The sequence below is a fragment of the Onychomys torridus genome, chromosome 21, assembly GCF_903995425.1.
Source record: "Onychomys torridus chromosome 21, mOncTor1.1, whole genome shotgun sequence".
Taxonomy (NCBI): Eukaryota; Metazoa; Chordata; class Mammalia; order Rodentia; family Cricetidae; genus Onychomys; species Onychomys torridus.
In genome coordinates, this window is record NC_050463.1 from 29026212 (window position 1) to 29048378 (window position 22167).

The 22167-nt window shown below is 45.5% G+C and overlaps 1 protein-coding gene across 11 annotated transcripts in view; it reads right to left on the reverse strand.

Annotated features, from left to right (window-relative positions):
• Positions 1-7189, reverse strand: part of Birc6 (baculoviral IAP repeat containing 6) — a 185646-nt gene extending 178457 nt beyond the window's left edge. For 8 of the 11 annotated variants that reach the window (XM_036171155.1, XM_036171149.1, XM_036171157.1 and 5 more), the window contains exon 1: positions 6673-7148. In XM_036171155.1, the coding sequence (XP_036027048.1) occupies positions 6673-7015 (343 nt within the window). In that variant the 5' untranslated portion in view covers positions 7016-7148. Of the gene's footprint in view, positions 1-6672 lie in introns of all 11 variants that reach the window. The other 3 variants (XR_004943402.1, XR_004943403.1, XM_036171154.1) reach the window with 2 other exon arrangements.
• Positions 7190-22167: the final 14978 nt, after the last annotated feature.

The window sequence follows — 22167 nt, forward strand, 5'->3', positions numbered from 1 at the left end:
TGTCTCCAGAAACAATCTACTTCCTATTATGCTAAAGTTCATGAATCAAAACTGGCTAGAAAGGTGCCTATCTAGTGGTGTATGTAGTTTTAGTTTTTAAAATCCAGTCATGATCTGAGAGACACAGCTCAGTGGTGAAATGCTTGTTTAGCATGAGCAAGGCCCTAGGTTCATGGGCTTATTCTTGGCCGGGAGAAGGGGGTGGGGGACACAAAGTCAGTAAATAAACACAAAAAAAGAGGCAACTAAGCAAATGGAATGATGTTCAACATCACGAATCATTATAGAACTGCAAAGTAAAACAAAACTGAGAATGGGTGCTCATTTGATCCCTGCAATATGTAGCCAGAGACAGGCAGATATCTGAATTTGAAGCCAGCCTGATCTACATGGCAGCTCCAGAACAGCCAAGGATACACTTTATCAAAAAAGAAGAAGAAAAAAAAAAAAAAAAAAAAAGATTGAGCAAGGCCTGATAGGACTTGAGTTAGAAGCATCAGGAGCTCATCAAAGTCTTCCTAAACTGCACAGCTGAGGCCAACCTGGGCAACATGAAACCCTTTCTCAGAAAAAAAGAAAAAGAAACCACCCAGAGAGAGCGCCTATAGACAGAAGTTTCTGTCCAGTCTGGTCCCACAAACATTCAGTCCCAAATAAACACACAGAGGCTTATATTAATTATAAACTGTTTGGCCTATTGCTCAGGCTTATAACTAACTAGTTCATATGCTTAAATTAACCCATAACTCTTGTCAATGTTTAGTCACATGGCTGGGTACCTTTTCTCAGTCCAACATTCTCATCTTACTTCCTCTGCATCTGGCTGGTGACTCCATCTCTGCCTTTCCTGTTCCCAGCCTTCTCCTCGTCTGGTTACCCTGCCTACACTTCCTGCCTGGCTACTGGCCAATCAGCCTTTTATTAAACCAATAGGAGTGACAGATCTTTATAGTGTACAAGAGCATTATCCCACAGCAACAGCCAGATGTACCTATCGGAACGACCAAAATACAACAAAACATTATCATCACCAAAGCCAGGACAGAGTGTGAAGTCATGAATGTCATTCTTTGCGGCTAATACTAATGATACAACCATTTGGGGAGACAGTTGACAAGAAAAGTAATCATAGTATTCCCATCCTATTCAGCAACTAAGCTCCTTAGAATGACCCAAAGGAAGCCAGGTGGTGGTGGCACATGCCTTTAGTCCCAGCACTCGGGAGGCAGAGCCCAGGTGGATCTCTGTGAGTTCAAGGCCAGCCTGGTCTCCAGAGCGAGATCCAGGAAAGGCACAAAGCTGCACACAGAGAAACCCTATCTCATGGAAAAACAATCCTACACACAAAACACATTTTCATAGCAACTTTTTTGGTAATTCCCAACCCAAACCTTGGAAGCTATCAATATGATCTTCTGAACATGAACGGAGAGACAAACTGACATCTAGACAATGGAATACGAGTAGATGATAAAAAAGAAATGTGGCACACAAACTGTAATCCCAGCACCTGGAAGGATGAGGTAGGATTGGTTCAAGGCTAGCCTGGACTACAAAGTGAGTTCAAGGTCAGCCTAGGCTAAATGAAATGTAGTCTCAAAAAAGAAATGAGCTATCAAATTATGAAAAAGACCTATGTGAAAAGTATATATAATGTATGATGCCAACTATAACATTCTGGAAAAAAGAAAACTATGGAAGCAGTAAAGATTACCAGGTACCAGAGGGGAGATGAAGAGGGATGAATAAAGGAGAGCATAAAACTTTAAGGCAGTGCTATATGACAGAACAATAGTGAGTACATGTCATTATGTATGTCTAAACCCACAGATGTCAACACCAAGAGTGAGCTCTAATATAAACTAAGGATGCTGAGTGACTTTATTTGGACTAGACATGCATGGTGGCACATGCCTCTAATCCCAGCACAGGGAAGGCAGAGGAAGGTGGATCTCTCTAAGTTTGAGGCCAGCCTGGTCCACAAAATGAGTTCCAGGCCTGCCAAAATGACACAGTGTGACTCTGTCTCCAAAAAAAAGGGGGCTGGGTGGCGGTGGCACACACCTTTAATACCAGCACTCAGGGGAGAAGCAGAGCCAGGCGGATCTCTGTGAGTTTGAGGCCAGCCTGGTCTACAGAGTGAGATCCAGCTAGGCACCAAAAAAACTACATGGAGAAACCCTATCTCAAAAAAAAAAAAACCAAAAAAATTAAAATACAAATAAAAAGATATGGTCTAGGTCTTAAAACCTGAGTAAGGGCAAGGCATGGCAGCTCACATCTGTAATCTCAACACTTGGAAAGCCTGGGCTAAAGTAAAACCCTACCACAAAACAAAATCATACAAAAACCTGAGTAAAATTAAGATTAGTCTAGTTAAACTGGAGGAAATTGGGTACATTCCAAGAAAGATCAAAGCTATTATAATAAGAAAAAAAATTAAGTCCACTTCACAAAACGAAATAGAGAAACAAAGCTAAAGTTTGGAGAAGAGCTCATAGAGGGCCACTGGATGTCAATGGATCATCAGCCAAACTCTCCAAAACCTTAACTTTTTAATTATATGTGGATGAGTGTCTTGCCAACATGAATGTAAGTGTACTACATGTGTACACAGCCCACAGAGAACAAAGAGAGTATCAGATCCCCTACAACAACTAGATTTAGAGGTATTTGTAAGCTGCCTTGCCAGGATCTAAACCTAGGTCCTCCCAAAATAGACTCACCTACTGTTAACTTCTAGGCAATCTCTCCAGACCCTAAAATACTTTTTTTCCCCAAACGTAGGGGCTCTCTATGTAGCACTGGCTAGCCAGGAACTCACTATGTAGACCAGACTGGCCTCAAATCTCTGCTGCCTGAATGCTAAGGTTAAAGGCATCATACTCAGATTCCCAAAATATTAACTTTGGGAGGCGTGGGTTATTTTGGTTTTTTGTTGTTTTTATTTTTGTTGTTGTTGTTGTTGTTGTTGAGACAGGGTTTCTCTGTGTAGCCCTGGCTGTCCTGCAACTTGCTCTGTAGACTAGGAAAATTTCAACTCTTAAATACTTTTTTTTTTTTTTAAGATTTATTTATTAGGTATACAGCATGTATGACTGAAGGCCAGAAGAGGGCACCAGATCTCATTACAAGTGGTTGCCAGCCACCATGTGGTTGCTGGGAACTGAACACAGGACCTCTGGAAGAGCAGTCAGTGCTCTTAACCTCTGAGCCATCTCTTCAGCCCTTAAATACTCTTAATATTTGCGCTGTATATTCTGACAACTCTTAATCTAGTAAAATTATATTTATAAACATTTTATATCTGATTCAGACAATTTGAAAACATTGATGGAGAGACAGTTTAAAAATTATCATCACATTCAGGAAGCAGAGGCAGGCTACCATAGTCTACTGGGTGAGTTCCAGGACAACCAGGGCTACAGAGAGAAACATTGTCTTTAAAAAAAAAAAAAAAAAAGACCTAAAAAAAATTATCACCGATTTGAACCCAAACTGAATAAATACATGTAAATCCTGCTTTGATTCTTTAACTTCCAATCTACACTAACAAGCTACCTACAACTCTACAAACTGTATCCCAATATTATTGTCACCCAATAAAACTCTATATGGTTATCCAATCATTTATCCCAATAAACAAAGACAGCTTCCTCTAATACAGAAAAGAAGGTAGTTAGTTCACTTCCCTTGGATTGAAAAGAAGGAGCTATACTATATATTAGGACCATGGTCACTAACAGTACCTATTCCCGATTTCTTAGGACTAACAGTTACCCACAAAATACCTACATATTGCAGGTTAAACATAGAATGCAGCATTCCTAGCCCCATCATCTGAACAATTACATACAAACATCCTACACAAGCTTGGCTAAGCATTATTCATAAGAAATTTTAGTTTAGTTCTCATATGTAAAATGTTTTAGAATATACCTACCATTACTTCCAAACTGTTTTCCTACAGTCCTTTTATTCTGTTAGCCCTAACTTCTCTATGAATATTTTTATTTCTCTCTCTCTCTCTCTCTCTCTCTCTCTCTCTCTCTCTCTCTCTGGGTGTGTGTGTGTGTGTGTGTGTGTGTGTGTGTGTGTGTGTGTGTGAGAGAGAGAGAGAGAGAGAGAGAGAGAGAGAGAGAGAGACAAAGAGAAACAGAGAGACAGAAAGACAGAGAGAGAGACTGAGACTGAGATTATTTTCTGGTACCCGCAGAGTTATAGGCAGCTCTAAGCTGCCAGACACAAGTACTGGGAACCTAACTCAGGTCCTCTGGAAAAGCAGCAAGTGCTCTTAACCACCAAGCTATCTCTCCAGCCCCATGTACTTAATTTTTTTAAAGACTTACTTTATTTATTATATGTATAGTGTTCTGCCTACATATATGCTTGCAGGTCAAAAGAGGGCTTCAGGTGGTTGTGAGCCACCGTGTGGTTGCTGGGAATTGAACTCAGGACCTCTGGAAGAGCAGCCAGTGCTCTTAACCGAGCCATTTCTCCAGCCCCATATAAAAACATTTTAACAAACCCTGACGCACTATTATTGTGGAATATGGCCTCCAGACACAAAAACATCCCAACTAAACTGTCTATCCAAAACACTTAAATACTTTTGCTAATAAAGCTTTCTGTAGAAATCCTAACACCTGGACTAGAGAAAAGGCTCATCCTTTAAGAGAGCTTGCTGCTCTCCCAAAGGACCAGAGCTCCATTCTCAACACCCAAATCAAGAGACTCAAGCACCTGTAACTACAGCTTCAGGGGATCCATACTGTCTTTTTATCTCTATGGGTACCTACACACTCATGTCAGCCACTCACACAGAGGCAATCATACACATAAACAAAAATAAAATAAAGAAAAAGAAGCCCAAGCACTCTAGGGGTAGATGCAGGTGGATCTCCTGAGTTCGAGCCCAGCCAGCTCTACGTAGTGATTTCCTGCCCCAAAAGGAAAGAGAAAAAGAGAAATCTTAACATATATGTAACGACACTATTTATCCTCAATTAGAAATCATGAAAATATTAGATAATTGGTTAAAAGTACAGACATGTATGAAAGTGATAAAACCAAATTTAAGATAGTATTTAGGAGAGAGGAAGAAAAGGTCAGTGTAATACAACTCAGAAGCCAGAGTAAACATCTATTTACAATATCTTATTTCTTATGCCAGGTAGGGGAATAATGACCACTTGCAATTAAGTCCTTTCCATATTTTAAATGAATTTTAAAGAGTCAACTGTTCATGAACATCTTCCTCTCAGACACAATAACAACCTGTTATATCCAAGTTGCAGTAACTGAGCATTGCTACATCTGGGCCATCTGTCCTGTCTTTTACCTAAGCCAAGACAAGGGAAATTTGCAAGCCTACCACCTCAAACTTTCTCTTAGACATCTCTTAAATATATTACAGGTTTACATGCTGTAACTATACATAACCAGTTCTTTCACGAGTCAACAAAAATTGCCGTCTCTAATTTCACCTTTGTATCCCTAAATTGCCATTCATTCTTACACCTTATTACTCACACAATAAGCTCATTCCTGTATGTCTGTGTAAAATAACACAATGGTAGACCACATAACTACTTCCATTTGGCTAAATGCACTTAGATACAGTTTATCTCTGTGCATGAGTTTAAACCCACTAATAAACGAACTTCTCCATTTTAACCTTTAACATCAAAATTAAGGCACCACTTATCCACAAATGAAACGGCATCTCAGCAAATAACTTAGGGCAATCTCAAAACACTCCAGTCTGTCCACTGAATGAGCTTTGACCTCATGCATCCTAAAAGTCCTATTCCTGAACCAACGTTTCCACCACCCCGAAGTGTTCTCCCCTCCAAGCTGGAGGAGAATCAGACATACTTCCAACGACCAATTTCTAGCTCTCTATGGTAAAACGAGTTGAAAGGGTCTGAAGTTTCACCTAATCACAAAGGGCCTAGACTTCTTGACGCTGGAAGGGTGGGAGCACCGAGCTAGGGGGTCCGATCTAACCTTCTCTGCACTCTGCGAGTCCCTCAGACGTCCACGCAACAGTTCAGACAGCTGGCCCTCCCCTCCTACATCCCTCCCCGCCACCATCCCAACCCACCCCCATCCGGACCCGCAGTCCTCCGGACGTCCCCACACTGGCGGGACCTGGGAGTAGCGGACCGACCGCTACTCCCCGGGAAAGGACCGACAGCCAAGGGCTCCACAGCCAGCTGGGAAGCTTCCCGCCCCTTGCCTCCGGCCACGCACCTCTCCCGCCACAGCCCAGTCTACCAGTCCTTCCCTTCTGGTCCAGGCGGAGCTGGTCCAAAACCTCGTCCAAGAGCCCAGCGAGAACCCGGGGCCCTCTCAAACACCGACCTCCTGAGGCCTCCTGCCCTCTCCCCAAAGGGCCAGGCCGGTCCAGACGCACCAGGCCCGGAAAGCAAGTGGCGGTGCACCCCGCCTCACCGGCCTCTCGCCCCCCCAACGCTGGGCTTTCAGACAAGAGTCCGAAGGTCCTTGTCTGCCGAAGCTTCCGGGCCTCGGTGCCATCCCCGGCCCTCCCGCTTCCCGCTGCCCTCCCGAGACCCAGCCCCGGGGTTGGGCGGCTTCCTCGCCCAGCATCCCGGCAGCCCGGCTCCGCCCGCGGCCGGCCCAGCCCCCCGCCCGGCGTGCCGCGCTCACCGCTGAGCGCCGAGGCCTGAAGGGTGGCCCCGGACGTGCCGTCGATGACTTTGATGGTCCCGCGGCTGGTGACGGCCAGGATGGCGTTGAGCGCCGGGTGGTAGGAGAGGCTGTGCAGCCCGTCGGCGTCGCAGCGCATGCAGCCATCCCGCAGCACCAGCCACTCGGAGACCCCGGCCGCCCCCGCCCCTGCCGCCGCCGTCGCGGCCGCCGCGGAGGAGCAGCTCGGGCCCGAGGCCTCCGCAGCCGCAGCCGCCATCTTCCGGCCTGCGCTCAGCACAATCACACTGGGAAGCGGCTCAGTGACAGTCCCGGGAGGTGCAGCACCACAGCCAGTCACCATCCGGGGCCAGGGGGCAAAGCGGAGCGCGTTAACCGGAAGTGAAGTCAAGCGCCCGCACGCACGGGGAGCGTCGGCCGCCGGGCCGGCCAGGCCAAGCGGGCTGAGAGGCTGACGTGGGGGAGGGGAGACAGGCCGCACCACAAGAGGGGCGGGAGCTCAGGGGGCGGAGCATGCGCGGGAGTGCCCGAAGGGTCGAGCGTCCAGGGAAGCTGGTGCGGGTCGGGCGAAGGAACGGAGGAGGCGGGGCGCGGGGCGGGGCCGGGCGAAGTGGACATGCGCGGAAGGGCTCGCTGGGCCGCCCAGGAGGCTCGCAGGCGAAGGAGGGGGCGGGGCCGGGAAAAAAAAAAAAAAACTCGGCGCGCGGAGCATGCGCGGTGGGGCTCGCGCGTGCCACGCGCCGCTGCTCCGGCCAGCCTTGCGTCCTCAACGTCCCAGTTTCTTCCTGCGAGCCCCGGGAGTGGCGGCGGCGGGAGTTCCGCCGGGCGCGTGGCAGGGAGGGCGGTGCTGGGCCCAGTGTATTTCCGCTAGGCAGACCCGGGCCCGCGCGCCCCGGCTGGTACGCCCAGAGGCCCCTTGGTGGCGGGGGCGGCTGCGCCCCAGCGGTTCCCGGGGAGGTGGGGGTTGGTGGGGACGCAGCTGATCCGGAAGCAGGCCTCGATCGGTGCACGCCACTCTTGTAGGGCTTTGAGGAAGAATTGATTTTTTTTACGACGCCTGCCCTAGTTCCAAATCTTTTGTTAAACAGAAATACACGTTCCAGAGAGGTTCTGGAGATTTGACAGACCAGTCTAGGGTATCTCATTCTAAAGAATTTTCATGGGGTTGTTTGCATTTTGGAGGGGGAGTCAATTTAGTAATCTGCTTTTGAAGAATAACTTTTTTTACTAAGCTACATGTTGAAACAGTTGCTAGAGTCAGTCACATGGAGTTACAGTGTAACGGTACCAGGGTGTGGTCCCACATGCCTGGAATCCCAGTTGTAAGCAGGAATGCTACGAATTCGGGGCAAGCCTGTGCAATATGACAAAATCCTCTTGGAAAAGTTAGTAGGCAAGATGATTTAACAGCTTAGGAGCACTGCTGCTCTTCCAGAGGACCTCGACCTGAGGTTGAGTTTTCAACACTTATGTTAGATGGCTCAACACTGTAATTCCAGGATTTGCACGCTCTTCTGTTCCGCGGTACCTGCACCCACTGATGTATAGACACAGGCACACATATAATTAGAGTTGGAGCCAGGAAGGCAGGAATTCAAGGTCATCCTCTAATACAGGAGTTTGAGGTCAGCTTAATCTACATGAAAACCTAGCAGAGAAAAAAGAAAGAAAGAAAAGAAAGTCATTGTGAAACCTAGTTATTACCTTCATACATTCTTGCAGAGCAAATATCTGTGCATTACCCCAATTAAATTTAAGCATATGTGTTTATACAAAGTTGTTTGATCTACATAATGCTTTTATTTTAAAAGTCTTTTGTAGATGACTTGTTTTGCCTACAGATAATTATGTGCACCACATGCATGCCTGGTGTTTACAGAAGCCGGAAGAAGGCATCAGATCACCTGGAACTGCAGTTGTGAGCTGGCCAGTGGGTTCTGGGAAACGAACCCAGGTCCTCTGCAAGAGCAGCAAGTGGTTTTTAACTTCTGGGTGATCTCCCCAGCAGTCCCACTCTTGTTTTGTGACAGGAGTTCATGTAGCACAGTATGACGTTAAACTGGCCATGAAGCTTGAACCCCTGCCTTCACCACAGGTGTATGTCACCATACTCTGGTTCTGAGAATTTCTTACCCAAGTCAAATGAAAATGGTAAAATTTCATAATGGGGGGGAGGGGGCAGGGGAAGCTTGATCACCTAGCTGCCATGACAGGCTTAGAGGCTCAGACACAGCTTACTGTCAGACAACACAGGGAAAGCCATAAGCTGTCCTCACCCAGAGTCGTCTAAGGGGAAGTACCTGCCAGACAATCCAACCATTAGATAAGATGGCCAGATGTCCCTGAGTCTAGCACACACTTATTTCTGTTTTATAGATACCCTTAGACGAATGTCAGCCAATCAAGGTCCTGAACCCTGGAAATCCCCTCACCCCAACCTCTGCTATGATAAAACTCCACCCCTCCTGGGCTCCGGGCTCTCTGCTCTGCTCTCACTGTTGTGTCTAGACAGAGAGACCAAGCCCCGGAGCGTGAAAATAAAGGCTCTTTGCTTTTTTACATACGGGATTTGGTCTCCATGGTGGTCTTTTGAGGATCCCCGCAATCTGGGCATACCCCATAACAAACTTGCTTTAGTAATTGTAAATAAAAGTAATGGAAATGCAGACCTTAATGCCTTGTCCATGATCCCACCACCTTTGGGCTACTGCTAGTAGAAGCTAACAGTTTGAACTCAGTTTGATTTGAAAACCCATACTGCTTACATAAGCTCCCTTCTCAAAATGTTTCTTAATTTAAAAGACTGAAGTTACTGAGGCTAGGAGTTCCCTAAACAACTCAAGAAATGAATATTCTTATATATATAATTTATTTAACCAATGCACTTCATGTGCGTTAGTGTGAGGTGTTAGATCCCCTGAACCTGGAGTTACAGACAGCTGTGAGCTGCCATGTGGGTGCTGGGAATTGAATCCGGGTCCTCTGGAAGAACACTCAGTGCTCTTAACCTCTGAGCCATCTCTCCAGCCCCCAGGAGTATCCTTTCTTTTTCTCTCTTTTTTTTTTTTTTTTGTTTGTTTGTTTGTGTTTTTTGTTTGGTTTTGGTTTTTTTTGTTTTTGTTTTTGTTTTTGTTTTTGTTTTGAGACAGGGTTTCCTGGAACTCCCTCTGTAGACCAGGCTGTCCTCTGTCTCCCAAGTGCTGGGATTAAAGGCGTGCACCACCGCCGCCCAGTAAATAGCCTTTCTTAAATCACCAATAATTAAGTAGAAACTGTAAAAGCTACTATTTGAAAATGTTTTTAAAATCCCTTTTGACCAAACGCCTTTAATTGGACCGATTCTTCTAGACAGGCCTCCAATGCAAATCAAGTCACTGCTTTTATTGGTTAAGAGAGAGAGAGAGAGAGAGAGAGAGAGAGAGAGAGAGAGAGAGAAGAAAGGAAGGAAGGAAGGAAGGAAGGAAGGAAGGAAGGAAGGAAGGAAGGAAGGAAAAAAGGAAGAAAAAGAAACTGGAACACTACATTTAAACTAAGTGCACTTTAATGTATGTTTACTGGGTAGAATTAAGCAGGAGTTGTCTCTTAGTCTGGTAACTTTTTGTTTGTTTGCTTGCTTATTTTAGACACAGGTTCTCATTATGTAGCCCTCAGTGGCCTGGAACTCACTGTGTAGACCAGGCTAGCCTCAGATTCACAGAGGTCCACCTGCTTTTGCTCTGCCTCCCAAGTGCTGGTATTAAAGGCATGCATAACTTTTCTTACTGAGAAAAACCTGTTTCTGTCACATGAACTTATATGGCCTTTACTGTAAGCTAACATTCTCCAAAGCTAATTAATCATAAGAGGTTTGGAAATAAACCACCGCTGTAATCAAACTTAGAAACAACTGACCCAGTAATGCCTCTTTGTGGCTTTGGACTAAACACCGGTCTATCAAAAGATCTAAGATCACCCATAATAAGGAATCTTATTTAACCACTTTGATAAGGAAGTTACTAAGCTTAGAGAGCATAGACCCATGAAGAACATTTCAAAGCACACTCTTTATGTTAACTTGGTCTTTCTGTGTTTGGTTTAAAGACTAACTGAGATCCCAAAGGTTACAGATAAGGGGCTGAAGGCATAGGTTAGAAGTGACAATAAAAAAACAGAACCAAGGGTGAGGGAGATGGTTCACAGTTCACTGTGGGCTTTGCTCCCAGAGGGCCAAGTTTAATTCCCAGTACTCACATGGTGGTTCACAACTGTAACTCCATTCCCAGGGGTTCCACCTCTTCTGGCCTCCCCAGGCACCAGGCACAGACATACATGCGGGCAGAACATCCATACACATCAAAGAAAGAAGAAAATCTTAGACTAGCTTGAGCTATATGCTGAGTTCCATCCTGTCTTAAGTGAGATGCTGTCTTGCGGGGGGGGGGGGGGGGGGGGGGTTGGGGGGGTGTAAGAGAAAAATGGACAAATGGACAAGACTAATTAGAATTCAACATCACCTTGGTGTTGGCGGGTTTCTGCATGTGGTGTTGAGGACAAATACTCTGAACACAGAAAACCGTACTGATTTCCGTGGCTGGTCTGTTTGGATGGGACCGCCTGTGGAAACCCTTTTGAACACAGGTGGAAAGGGAAGTAGAAAGTCCTCACTGACAGTCATTCTGGGAAAGGAATTCCTGGAATAAAAAAGGAGCACTCAGCAATAGGCCCTGCCTGGGGCAGAAAAGGCATTTGACAAAATCCAACCCCCATTCAGGGAGTGAAAATCAAACTATAAATGGAGGATATGTTCTTCTACTTGATAAAAAGCATCTACAAAGAAATCCTAGCACCTTCAGTCACAGCAGGGCTGCAGAGATCCAGCTCTGCTGAGTGTGTCCCCTCACTGACCTCCCCCCACAGCCCCTCAACTCAAAGCCCCTCAAGACAATGATGGGGGGAATGGTACTCGCCTTTAATGTTCGGGTGGGAGAGGCAGGCAGATCTCTGGAACTTAAGGCCAGCCTGGTCTACACAGTGAGTTCCAGGACAGGCTCCAAAGCTACACAGAGAAACCTTGTCTCAAAAACAAACAAACAAAAAAATTATTGGGCCGAGCGGTGGTGGTGGTGGTGGTGGTGGCGACGGCGGCGCACACCTGTAATCCCAGCACTTGGGAGACAGAGGCAGGCAGATCTCTGTGAGTTCAAAGCCATCCTGGGCTACCAAGTGAGTTCCAGGAAAGGCGCAGAGTTACACAGAGAAACCCTGTCTCGGGAAAAAAAAAAAAAAAAAGAAAATTATTGGATACCGCTCACCATGTACCAAAACTATGGGAAATCATACTTACCAATGAAATCTGGGTGGTTTTTCTCTAACATTAGGGAGAAGGGAAGGCCAGCCACTGCCACAATTTTCAAACACAGTGCTTCAAGTTCTGGAACTTACTGAAGAATCACTACAACCATGCAAGAGAAGGAATTAAGAAGAGGAAAGCAGTCTCTGGATCTTCCTCTGGGTACCTGTGCAGCACTGGAGAGAACCCAGCGTCGCGGGAACTGGGTAGCTCTGCTGACTACCAGTGGGAGCTCTAGTCCAGTGGAGGCCTGAGCAAAGAAAGACAACTACCGCAGTGGTTCTCAACCTTCCTAATGCTGCCACCCTTTAAGACAGTTCCCCATGTGCTGATCCCCCAAATTATTTTTGCTGCTACTTCATAAGAGTAATTTTGCTCCTGTTATGAATCATAATGTAAATATTTGATATGCAGGATGGTCTTAGGCAACTCCTTGCGACAGGGGCATTCCCCCCCCCCCCAAGGAGGTCGCGACCCACAGATTAAGAACCACTGCACAAGAGGCAAGAAATGTAGCACATTGGTTAAGAGCATTTGCTGCTGTTCCCATAGATCAGAGTTCGGTGCCCCGCACCTATACCATATAACTAATAACTGCCTGTAACTCCAGCTCCAGATGACCCAATGCCCCTTTCTGACCTTGGGCACCTGCACACAACATAGCACACACATAAATAATAAAAAGTTTAAAAGAGAGGCTAGAGAGATGGTCAGTGCTAAGTAGCAATGGTGGCCCTTACAGAGGAACCAAATTTGATCCCCAGCATCCATGTGATGTCTCAAAAGCATCTGTAACTCCACTTCCAGGGGAGCTGATACACTCTTCTGGTATCTTCAGAAATACACATATGAGGTACATAGGAAAAACATATAAGCAAAACACCCCACACATATAAAATAAAACATCTAAAAGAATGTTTTTTTTTTTTAATTTAAAAGAGGCTCACTGATTATAAAGTTTACAGAGTAAAGTTCCCACTCCTGATGCCCGAGCACGCGTATACACACACACACACACACACACACACACACACGGAATCCCTGTTAATGATGCCTCCTACAAGGCCCCAGGTTTAATCTCCAGCACAACAGACAGATAAAGACTAAGATTTTGAGAAATAATAAAAGGGGACTATGAATGTATGCCTGAAGTCTTACCAGGAGAGCTAGAATTGGGGCACATTGATAATTACCCCAGGAAAAAATTAATAGAACACAAATACATATTCTATTGAGCCATGCGCAAACACTGCACTAAAAAATGCTTGAGAGTGATTAAGACATCTGTAGAGTTGACAAGATGGTTCAGTAAATAAAAGGGTTTGCCACCAAGTCTGAAGACCTCAGTTCAATCCCAAAAACCTAGCCAACTCCGACAAGTTGTTCTCTCTCTCTCTGTCTCTCTCTGTCTCTCTCTGTCTCTCTCTCTCTCTGTCTCTCTGTCTCTCTCTCTCTGTCTCTCTCTCTCTCTCTCTCTCTGTCTCTCTCTCTCTCTCTCTCACACACACACACACACACACACACACACACACACACACACACACTGAACATTAAGGAGTTACATTCTGTGCCCTGACAATCGGATTCTGCCACCGGTCTTCAATAAGACAATTGAAAGAGCAAAATTAATAGTGAAGGGAGCTCAGCAGTGGTGGCCATGCCACCATCCTCTCCCAGAAGAGGGAAGCAGATCCCTGAGTTCGAGGCCAGCCTGGTCTACAGAGTGAGTTCCAGGACAGCCAGGGCTACAGAGAGAAACCCTGTCACACACACACACACACACACACACACACACACACACACACACACACAGAGAGAGAGAGAGAGAGAGAGAGAGAGAGAGAGAGAGAGAGAGAGAGAGACTGAGTGCTCAGCCTGAAATAGGACAACCCTCACCCCCAAGACTCAGGAAACTTTACAGAAGGGAGGGTGTTAAGAATGTAAGGACCAGAGCTGGGCAGTGGTGGCGCACACATTTAATCCCAGCACTCGGGAGGCAGAGCCAGGCGAACCTCTGTGAGTTCCAGGCCAGCCTGGGCTACCGAGTGAGTTCCAGGAAAGGTGCAAAGCTACACAGAGAAACCCTGTCTCGAAGAAAAAAGAAAAAAAAAAAGAATGTAAGGGCTGGAGGATGTGGAGGAGACTGAAATGATGTCTTCTAGACATGATGTGTCCATTGCTGTCTTGGACTCACTGCAACTGTGGTCACATGCACAAGTTCAAGGCCACAAAGCAGTCAACATTCCAGTAGCCAGCACTGACTGGACTCAGTGGGTTAGTGACTAAGAACACAAGGAGATGTGTAGGGGGTGGTACCCACAGGGAGATTTAGACGTATATAACGTCAAGATACATAGTATATATGTATGAAACTGTCAAATAATAAAGATATTCAACAATAAAGAACGAAATGCAGAAAAAAAGAGAGAGAGTGAGAGATGGGAGACAAGAGAAGAGACAAAGAGGGTGAGCTGTGCCTGGCGGGCACTTTTAAAGGGCACACATGTCACATAGATGATGTTGGAAAGGCACCTCGGAGGAGAGGTGGTGACGCATGATGACGTAACTGCTTTGGCGGCAGAGGCAGGCTGCAGTGGAAGCTAACACAATCAAAGGCTGCTGAGAGTGTCTTAGTGCTCTAGTGCTGTGCAGACACCATGACCACGGCACCTTTCATAAAGGAAAACATTTAATTGGGGCTGGCTTACAGTTTCAGGTTTAGTCCATTATCATCATGGAGAAGCATGGCAGCATGAAGGCAGACATGATGCTGGAGAAGGAGCTAAGAGTCCTACATCTTGATCCCCAGGCAACAGGAAGTGAACTCTGTGTTCCACACTGGGCATAGCTTGAGCAAAGGAGACCTCAAATCTCACCCCTACAGTGACACTGTTCGTCAACAAGACCACACCTATTCCAACCAAGCTACACTTCCTAATAGTGCCATTCTCATTGGGGGCCATTTTCTTTCAAACCACTACAGAGAGGGAGAATTGGTCTTCTTTAGGGACAAGATCCCCAATCAATAGATTATCCAATCCCAAATACACAGCCATAAACTCATGTATATAAGAGTAACACTAAATGGGTTCTGTAGGTTGTATATCTACATATAATATGTATTACAATAATAGTTATACAAGAAGTGGTCATGAACTTGAGAGGAGGCGGATGGAGGTGGAAGTTATTTGTCTGTTTGTGTGTGGGGATGGGGGGTGCTCAGGTAGCCCTGGATATCCTGGAACTCATTCTGTAGACCATGATGGCCTCCAACTCAAAGATCCATCTGCCTGTTTTTTCCTCCCCAGTGCTGGGATACATAAAGGTAAGTATGTATGCCCTAGGAGAAAGATTTAAATACAATAAACATCTATGAAATTGTCAAAAAATCAAAACATTCAAATTAAAATAATAACAACGCAACATGATTAGTGATGACCCCTGTAATCACTACACTCAGGGGGCAGAGACAGGAAAAGGACCATGATTTTGAAGCTAGATTACTGTTAGCAAAGACCATGTTATTTTGCAAAGCTCTTTTATAAACTTGTTTTTCCGGATTCTTGATCTCTGCACCCTCACAGCAGATCCTGTACACAGGTTCTGGGCGCGCGCGCACACATGCATGCACACACACACATAAATTTTAAACACTAACCTTATGTTGGACCCAGAGTGGATTTGTAGAGTTACTAGATCCCTTTGTCTCTCTTCCCAATGTGACCACACTGAGTAACTCAGATTTTCACTATTAATGTGCTCTTTGAATTACATTATTGAGGCTGAATGGCCATTAGGAATTGCTGGAGCAGAGCTTGTGGCCCCAAGTTCAGTAGCAAACCCACTGGTATATACACACACACACACATACACACACACACACACACACACACACACACACACACACACACACTAACCTGGAAAACATACGGACTAGTTAGCAAAAGGAAGACAATGGCAGAGAGTGAGGGGAGCCAGAGGCAGTATTGGGAACAAATGCCATCAAAATACTTCATTTATATGTATGAAAATATCATAATGAGATCCATTATACATAATTAATACATTATCAAAAACTACATAGCAAGTTCCAGGATGGTCAAGGCTATGCAGAATAACCCTGTCTCAAAAAAACAAAAAAACAAAAAAATAAAAAAATAAGTGAGAAATGTGTGGGCTATTTCTATCAAAGATGGCTAACCCATCAATGGCCATAATAGCACAAATTCCTCCACATTATAATTTTTTCTGAAAATCTTTTAATTTCCCAAACTGTTAAAATTTTAATTTCCCAGCCCTTGGGAGGAAGAGGTATAGCAAGATCACTGTGAATTCAAGGCCAGCCTGGTGTAGACAGTGAGTTCTGGGACAGCCAGGGCTATATTGGGACAGCCAGGGCTGTATAGAGAGACCCTGTCTCAAAAACAAAAGAAAAAAAAAAAAATCAAACCTTTTGTTCAGGGGCTGGAGAGATGGCTCAGTAGTTAAGAGAACTGGTTGCTGCTCTTCCAAGAACTAGGGTTTGACTCCTGACACCCCCTTGGGAGCTTACAACCATCTGTAACTCCAGTTCCAGGGCACCTGACCATGTCTTCTGGCCTCTGTGGGAATTGCACACATGTGGTGCGCAGGGATATCTGCAGGCAATGCACTCAGACAGATAAAATAAAATAAATAAATGTAAAAAAATGTAAGTTTATTTATGCGAAGACAAAGCTGTTTTCCTGGAACTTGATGACCAGGAGCAGTAGACTTCTTCCCCTCTTTTCTTCATTTCCTGTGAATTCACCAATTGTGACAGTTTGGGAGGTTGAGCTCCCATCAGAGGGATGAAACTTAGTTACCACCTGTTGTGGGAATATGTGTTTACACTGTAAAGTTGTGTCTCTGCCTAAGGCACCTTCCGATTGGTTTAATAAAGAGCTCTATGGTCAATAGCTAAGCAGGAGAGAATAGGCAGGACTTCTGGGAAGACAGAGAACTCTCAGAAGGAGGAAGGTGGAGTTGCCAGCCAGATGTCAAGGAAGCAGGATGGGCAGGATGGAAATGAGACAATAGCCCCCTGTAGAAGAATGTAGATTTAAAAACATGAGTTAATTTAAGTTATAAGAATTAGCTAGGGACAAGTCTAAGCTAAAGGCCAAGCTTTCATAATTAATAATAAGTCTCCATGTTGTTATTTGGAGACTGGTGATCTAGAGAAAGTACTACTAAAACCAGCTGCATTAGAAGAAAAACTAGCCGGGCAGTGGTGGTGCACACACCTTTGAGCCCAGAACTCGGGAGGCAGAGGCAGGTGGATCTCTGTGAGTTCGAGGCCAGCCTGGGCTACAAAGCAAGTTCCAGGACAGCTAAGATTTACATAGAGAAACCCTGTCAGGAAAAAATGAATAACTAAGAGGTGCATGACTTTAATTCTAGCACTCAGAATTTACAGATGGGTGAATTTGAGGCCAGCCTGGTCTACATTAACAAGTATCAGGACAGTCAGGATTAAATAGAAAGACCCTGTCCCAAAACAAAATAAGAACAAAAAGCAAACAAACAAAAAACCCACCCAAATACCAAAAAAAAAAACCCAAATCAAACAAACAACAACAACAAAATAAACCCCTAAAAACTGAGTTTCCCAGCCTGGTTTGTTTGCTAGCCCAGTTTGGGTCATAATTGACCACAAAAGTGAATTGCTTTGCAGGATTACTTTCCCTTTGTTTGGATGCTTCATTGTGCAACACCAAGAATATTTTTTTTCTAACACAGTTTTACCAAATCATCCTAGATGTTTATCTAATTAAATTGGAGTTTTATGTCCTACAAAACCTGCACATAAGCCAGGTGTTGGTGATGCACACCTTTAGTCCCAGCACTCGGGAGACAGAGGCAGGCAGATCTCTGTGAGTTCGAGGCCAGCCTGGTCTAAAGAGTGAGTTCCAGGACAGCTAGGAATACACAGAGAAACCCTGTCTCAAAAAAACCCACACAAATAGTAATAATAATAATGAGCTGTCGAACTGCAGATGTAGAAACACCTTAAACACACACTGTTTACTGAAGGAAGCCACTGTGAGAAGGTACCTACTGTGTGATTTCAACAGCTGTCTACAACATTCTGGAAAAGGCAAAACAGACACTGAAGAGGATCTGTGCTCCAGGGAGAGGAATGACCACGGAGAGCACAGCCACTGTTGTGTATAAGGCATCTAGACACCTATGAAAATCAGAGCCAAGGCATCGTGTGTGACCCCAGGACTCAGGCAGAAAGAGAAGGATCAGAATTTAAGACAAGCCTGGGATACATAAGAGACCCTCTCTCAAGATATGAAATAAAATTACACAATACAGAGGGAAAGTATGTGCGTGTGTGTTTGTATGTATTCGTGTGTGTGTGTGTGTGTGTGTGTGTGTGTGTGTGTGTGTGTGTGTGTTATGTGTTTGTATGAGTGTGGTGTGCACATAGAAGAAAGGACAACTTGGGAAGTCAGGTCTCTCCCACTATGGATTCTAGGGGGTGGATTCAGATTGTCAGCTTGCACAGCAAAATCTTCTATCTCACTTACCCCTCCACACACACACACACTTTTTCCCAAGACAGGGTTTCTCTATGTAATCCTAGCAGTCCTGGTACTTGCTCTGTAGACTATACTGGCCTTGGACTTAGAGGCATGCACCACCAAGGCCTGGCTTTAGCCTTTCATTTTTAATTATTGTATTGTAAAGGTTTATTTATATTAACTTTATATGCATACATATATGTGTGTGCATAACATGTGTGCCTAGTGACCATGGAGGCTAGAAGGTGTCACTGAATCGCCAATAACTGGAGGCACAGATGGCTATGAGCTGCCCAGTGCATGCTGGGAACTGAACCTGGGTTTTTTGCAAGAGCAGCAAATGCCCTTAGCCACCAAGCCATCTCTCAAGCTTATAATATTTTTATTTTGGATGCCAGGAAATTGCTCATTCCAAACATTATGTTATACGGCTGAAATACAGAAGTGTGTGTGTGTGTCTGTCTGTCTGTCTGTCTCTCTCTCTGTGTGTGTGTGTGTGTGTGTGTGTGTGTGTGTCACTGAGAATTGAATCCAGCATCCTGTGCATACTAGCCAAGTGTTTGTTGTACCACTGAACTACATCCCCAGCCACATTCCATTCATATGTTTACTGAGAGACAGTTTCATGTAGTCCAGGCTGGTCTCCAACTCTCTACATAGCTGTGCTGTTTGCTTTTTGTCAACTTGAACATCTAGGAGGAGGGGAATCTTAATTGAGAAAATGCCTTTATAAGATTGGCCCCTAGGTAAGTCTGTGGGGTGTTCTCATGATTCATGATTGATGTGTGAGGTCCCAGATCTCGGTGGTTGCATGGGTTGTATAAGAATGCAGGATGAGCTAGGTGGTAGTGGTCCACGCCTTTAATCCCAGCTCTGGGAGGCACAGCCAGGGGGAACTCTGTGAGTTCAAGGCCAGCCTGGGCTACCAAGTGAGTTCCAGGAAAAAGGCCCAAAGATACACAAAGAAACCCTGAGCATAGACAACATTTACTTCTTATTACTTCTAATGTCACAAGATCAGAACAGATCTAGGGGACACTGTATTGAAGAAAGTTCCATCTGTAGTCATTTGTATGCATTCTCAAGGCTTGTGTGAGCTTTTGGGTAGTTCCTATTGGAATGTATTTTTCCCCACCAGAGACAGGATTTCTCTGTGTAGCCTTAGCTATCCTGGAACTCGCTCTGTAGACCAAGCTGGCCTTGAACTCACAGAGATAGCCCGCCTCTCTGCCTCCTGAGTGCTGGGATTAAAAGCAATTGACACCACTGACTGGAAGGTCCCATCTTTAAACTCACCACTACAGCTTGCCTTTGCCTCATCTACGTGTTGGTGTTTTCTCTTTTCAGCTATCCTCATAGCTGAAAACAACGGCAAATTGCTCTGCTGTTGCTGTAGTCAAAAAAAATGATGATCAGGGGGGTTGGGGATTTAGCTCAGTGGTAGAGCACTTGCCTAGCAAGCACAAGGCCCTGGGTTTGGTCCTCAGCTCCAGAAAGAAAAAAAATGATGATCAGGGACTAGAGAGGAGGCTCACTGTTTAAGAACCCATGGGGGTTGAATGAGAACGGTCCCCGATGGTTGCTGTGTTTAAATGCTTGATTCGAAGTTGGTAGAAATGTTTGACAATTGGGACATTGTTTTGGAGGTGTGTCCCTGGGGGTCGGGGGCTTTGGGGTTTCAAAAACCTCCTGCCCTCCCAAGTGCCCTCCCCAGTGCCTCTGAGCTTCCTGTTTGTGCTTGAGAATTTGAGAGAGCTAAGCAGACACCATAGCAGGCTGCTCACTCAGTCTTCTGTCAGAGATCAGGCCTCAGCCTCAGCTTCCTGACACTGAGCAAGCAGCTTCTGAAAGAACCGCAAATGATGGACAACCAGTCTTCAACACCCCTGACAACAGAGATCAGGGAGAGAGCACGCACCAAGCCGGGGCCATTCCCTACAGTATCTCAAGGCAATGAGCAAATAAGGACAAATCCTCAAGCCCCTGCTTGGAACTTGACCAAACTTGCCCAAGGTGGTAAAACTGTAGCCCTAGCCAGCACCTGCTAACCTTAGCCAGTCAGAGATGTACTAATGTAACCTCTGCTTGCTTAGCCAGTTATAGATAGGATGACCTAATTGCTTCTAGAATTCCTTTAGCTGAGTATAAAAGCAGCCTGCGCCAGGCGGTGGTGGTTCACGCCTTTAATCCCAGCACTTTTGAGGTAGAGACAGGTGGATCTCTGTGAGTTCCAGGCCAGCCTGGTCTCCAAAGTGAGTTCCAGGAAAGGCACAAAGCTACACAGAGAAACCCTGTGGGGCACGGGGGTGGGGGGTGAGGTGGGGGGGATGGGGGGGTGGGGGGGGTGGGGAGGGCCCTGCAAGCCTCTCTTGGGTCACCATTTTGCCTTTGTGTCAGATGCCTAGCCCCAGCATGCTGGAACTCTTACTCTTGAGATAATAAATGCTTTTGCTGATTGCATACATGTCTGACGGTCTTTTGTGGGACTTCTTGAGGACCTAACAATGTGAGCTCCCTGCTGGTCCAAGTGCCTGCTTTCTGCTACCTCTACTCTACCATCACAGACCCTATCCCTCTAGAACCATAAGCCCCAAATAAACCCTGTTGCCTTGGCCTTGGCGTTCCAAAACAGCAATAGACAAGCAATTAATACAGAGCCCTTGCTGCTCTTCCAGAGGACCTGCATTTGTTCACAGACCCACTTTGGGGGCACCTCACAACTGTCTCTAACTCCAGCTCCAAGGTATCCATTCCCCTCTCCTGGCCTGTGGACATCAGACATGCATGTAGTGTACAGACATACATGAAGGCAAAACACATACACATAAATTTTTAAAAATCAGTACATAAAATCAGGTGGAGGCAAATGTCTTTAATCCATCAGGAAGGCAAAGGCAGGTGGATTGCTGTGAGTTGGAGACCACCCTGATCTACAGAACTAGTTTCAGAACAGTCAATGCTACACAAAGAAACTCTGTCTCAGAAAATAATAAAATAGTCGGGCGGTGGTGGCACACGCCTGTAATCCCAGCACTGGGGAAGCAGAGCCAGGCTAATCTCTGTGAGTTCAAGGCCAGCCTGGTCTCCAAAGCGAGTTCCAGGAAAGGCACAAAGCTACACAGAGAAACCCTATCTCAAAAAACAAACAACAACAACAACAAAAAAGAATGTGTTTAAAGGAGAAGACACATTTATATGAAAACATATTGATATATTCTGATAAAAGAGAAAAAGAAAAATGGCCAGGTGTGATGATATGAACTTGTAATCTCAGCACTCAGGGGGGGCTGAAGCAGGAGGACTGTGAATTTGAGGCCAGCCTGGCCACATAAAAAAGTAAGAAAGCAATCAGGGAAGGAAGGAGCGGGAGGAAAAGAGGAGAGAAGGAAGGAGAAACAAATGACAAGAAGTCTAGAAACTTGCAAACTACCAATGGAGAACAACATCTGGACCCGGCAGGGCTGGGAAGCAATCTGTGCGAAGCGTGAGTCAGGAGACGCCAAAGAACTTGCACACAGAAATGAGAACAGTGTGTATGTAGTCTGTGCTGTAGAGGAAGGAGATGAAGGAGGCACAGACGGCTGAAGGAGGCGGGGAGGACAATCGGGACACATA